This window comes from Nicotiana tomentosiformis, chromosome 8 (genome assembly GCF_000390325.3).
Source record: "Nicotiana tomentosiformis chromosome 8, ASM39032v3, whole genome shotgun sequence".
Classification (NCBI taxonomy): domain Eukaryota; kingdom Viridiplantae; phylum Streptophyta; class Magnoliopsida; order Solanales; family Solanaceae; genus Nicotiana; species Nicotiana tomentosiformis.
In genome coordinates, this window is record NC_090819.1 from 48,074,340 (window position 1) to 48,078,450 (window position 4,111).

The following is a 4,111-nucleotide window of genomic DNA, read 5'->3' on the forward strand; positions in this document are numbered from 1 at the left end:
ATAATCAACGTTAATTTTAAGGAATTCAATAAAACCAGACCTGAGCTCGGGATGAAGCCCTGTCCCAAAGTGAAATTTTCTTTCTAAGAATTCTTCAAACAATTCCACTTGCTCTAGTTCATGTGATGTGGATTTCGTTGCATCCATTTCTTCCGGAACTTGGAATTATCTCAGCACCTGATATTGTTCTGACGATTCTGCCCCTAGAATAACCTCTTCTAACACGGGAGTAAGTGTCGGTTCCTGTAATAGCTATGCCATGCGCTCCTTCCCTTTGCTACTAGAAATTGAGATTGCATTCATCTCTCTCGCTATCGGTTGGTCACCTCTTATCTGCTTGATTCCTTCGGGCGTCGGAAACTTTAGCAATTGGTGATACGTCAAAGGTACCACTTTCATCTCGTGTAACCATGGACTTCCTAAGATGATGTTGTATCCCATATCACCATCCACTACTACGAAGAGAGTTGTTTTCATTACTCCTTCAGCATTCGTGTGTAGCAAGATCTCTCCTCGGGTCATCACACTCGCAAGGTTGAATCCAGTGAGGAGTTTTGTTGCAAGAATAATGCTTCCGATGAGTTTTTCTTGTTCCAATACTCTCCATTGTATGATATTAGCCGAACTTCCTGGGTCCACCAAAACATGCTTAATTTTGAAATCTAACACATTTAAAGAGGTTACTAGTGCGTCATTGTGTGGTAACTGCAATCCGTCTACGTCTTCCTTTGTGAAAGTGATATCGTCCTCCCGATGTCTTTTGCTGTGAGTTATCGACACTTTAGTCTTTCTTGCCGTCGAAAAGGTGACCCCGTTAATCTCGTCCCCCCAAAAGATCATATTGATTGTTTGGCGTGTGGTTTCTTTTCCTGCTTTCGAGGATTCCGTGTTGTCTCTGTTGCGACCGTAATTGTTCTTAGCTCGATCACTCAAGAATTCTCGGAGATGACCATTCTTAAATAGCATTGCCACCTCCTCCCGAAGATGTCGGTAGTCCCTTATCCGGTGACCGTTCGTCCTATGGTATTCGTACTATTAATTTGGATCCCTTTGTCTGGAATCAGACTTCATAGGTCTCGATAATCGTGCTTCTTTAATGTTCCTCATGTCTACCACCAGTTCCACTACACTAACGTTGAAGTTATATTCTGATAACCTGGGGTAAGAAAGATCTCGAGACACCGATGATTGTTTAACTTGAAGTGATATATTTCTTCGACCATGATCAGCCCCTCCATTAATGGTGCATTTGTGTGCTGCTCGAAAATTTCTGCCGTGGCCTTCGGTAGGCTCATAGGGTAAAAACTGACCCCCCGAAGTCCGCCTATCTGCGTCGTAGTCATCCTTTGGGTTTTCTCTATTCTTCTCCCGTCCTTTGACAGATGATGTAGAACCGGTTATGAACATCTGCCCAGGTTGTTGCTTGAAACTCAAACAAGCTCTTTTTCAGCTTCCGGGAAGCGTCTGAACCTCTCGTATTCAATCATTTGGTGAATGCTTCAGCTGCCCATTCATCCTGGACGGCCGGGAGCAACATTCTTTCTTTCTAGAATTGTGTAACAAACTCTCGTAATAATTCTGATTCGCCTTGTGTGATTCTGAATATGCCTTCCTTCCGGGCTTGCACCTTTTTAGCCCCTGCGTGAGTTTTAATGAAAGAATCTGCGAGCATCTCAAAAGAATCTATGGAATGATCGGGCAGTAATGAATACCACGTTAGGGCTCCCCTCGTGAGAGTTTTGCCGAATTTCTTTAGCAACACAGATTCAATTTCGTGAGGAGCTAGATCATTTTCTTTTACCGCCGTTGTGTAGGTTCTAATATGTTCCTGTGGGTCCGAAGTTCCATCATACTGTGGAACTTCAGGCATTTTGAAACGCTTTGGGATCAGTACTAGTGCCGTACTTGGCTTGTACGGTAATAGAACATACTTATTCAAGTTCGAGCCTGTCAATACTGGTGGTGCGCTCGAGATTTGATCCATGCAGATGTTTACTTCCCTCATGAATCGTAAAAGCTCATCTTTGAATGAATCGTTCTTGTTGTTCAGACCTAATCTGCTCCCCCCAGCCCCATCGGAGCCGACTTCACCCCTGGGAGTGTTGTTATCGATTCTCTGTGTTGTTTGGTCTGCGGGAACAACGGGAGGAATAGGATTGCGCCTGTTCGCATTATTCGATGCACCTGATAGTGCCTACTTCAGTTCCATCAGAATGTGATCCTACAACGTGAGATCATCTAGAATGATTGCATGTTGCTCTTGCAGGATCCTCACAGCATCCGCTACTTGCTCCTCGTCAGCATAATCGAGAAATCTTTCCCGAACCTGTCGAGGGTACCATCTGTCATGCACCGGCGTGGCATCATTCCCCTCATTGCGGGTGTCACTGGTTGAGCCCTCGAAATGATTACCTCGATAACGGGCTAAAGCTTTGCACAATCATGAGATGATGCGTATTCGGTGCATTAAATGCGTAGAGATGTGTGCCTAATCAATTGTCAGAGACCTTCAGAGGGAATTAAAGTAATTCCCGCCAAAAAGGTGTTTCTACCAACTTTTCGGTAACACAAATTTATGTCACCAGAAAGCAAGGGGACTATCTGTATAGGGTAAAATATGATATGACGCGTGGGTGACTAAAAGGAGGACACGTGAAATCCAAGATGGAATGGCTGAGGACCGAACGCAGCCACTGCTCTTGTCACCAGAACAGATAACGTTCATAAAAGTGTAGTAAATGCTCTGCACCCGGTAGCATTTACTAAGAAATAGTTCAAGGGCATTAAGAGTGACGGTCCATTACAAAGAATTTGGCATTTACGCTCAACGTTACATCTTCATCAATGACCCTCATAATTGACATTAAAGGACGGCACGATCCTAGGGCCTTCTTCCCTAGATATAGCTATAAATAGTGAGCTCAGTTACCATTGTAAGGGACATGAAATGTTTTGCAAGAACACATATTATATTCTATACAAAGCTTTATACAATTTCACTCTCTTGCTTTTTGATCTCATCTTTGTTGTGTTGGGGAACCGTATTCACGGAATCATCGTCTTTGTTATTTCATCTACTTTCTAAGGCTAAGTATTGTGTATTTCTTCAATTATCATATTATTTCAGGATAAAATTAGTTCACTTGTCTAGAAACCATGTATAAATTCAACTGTACCGGTTTACAGGTAAACAAATGTCACTCACCACTAGGCCTGCTCTTAACTATACTGAATCTTTTTCTTTAAAGTGCATTTGCATTGTTCTTATGCTGAACCCTCATAAGAGAACTTTGAGCATCAAACCTATATTGAAACCAATAGAACATGTACTTGAACTCCTCTTTGTTTAATAATTTCCTATCAATATTTCTAAGCCAAAAAATAGGAGTAATAAAGCATGCCTACTACCCGGACTCTGTAATTTTTGTGCAATTATGTCCTAATGGAGACTTATGCCTACTATAGTGTATGCTTTGACTTGGGCCTACTGAGTTCCATTGGGAACTCAGACCCAATGTCAAATTCAGCCCCCTTCAGTGCATAGGAGCCTGCCGCATAGTCCAAGTGCCGCTAGGCATGGTTAAGCTTACCAGGCCCAAATCGCCAATAGTCCAGCCTCTCTCCCTCATTTATTTTTTAACTATGTTTGCTACTATTTGTTATCTTGTATACATGAATGACTAACTTTATTATTGGATATGATTGATATTTTGATGTTCTTTAGGCAAGTAGGCAAACCAAGACCCATATGTGAAAGAATCAAAAACCAGAAATTCTACACTTTAAACCTTTTAACATTTGGTCACTTATTATTTACAAATTCATTTTTTCTTAACAAAATGAAAAATTTTATCTCGTTATCGCTAACAACTCTCAATAATTTTTGACTTGGATAGATTCAAAAGTAAAACAAAATATCTTTGAAAAATAAGAACTGCGAAAACCATTTGCGAAGCTAGTTTTCAAAGAATAAAATCAGACATGGCCGATATTTGTGAACTGATGGATTTAAAATGGTTTCGAAATATAAACTTCTTGCTGAAATTAATTTTCGAATAAGGTATACTTATTTCAACTTAAGGTGCATTTCAAATAGTCCCATTACTTTATT

General features: G+C 41.0%; 1 protein-coding gene across 1 annotated transcript; it reads right to left on the reverse strand.

The window, feature by feature from the left end:
- Nucleotides 1-252: 252 nt before the first annotated feature.
- On the reverse strand, nucleotides 253-966 carry LOC138897429 (uncharacterized). Its single transcript, XM_070183398.1, has one exon. The coding sequence runs from the start codon at nucleotides 964-966 to the stop codon at nucleotides 253-255; it is 714 nt and encodes a 237-aa protein (XP_070039499.1).
- Nucleotides 967-4,111: the final 3,145 nt, after the last annotated feature.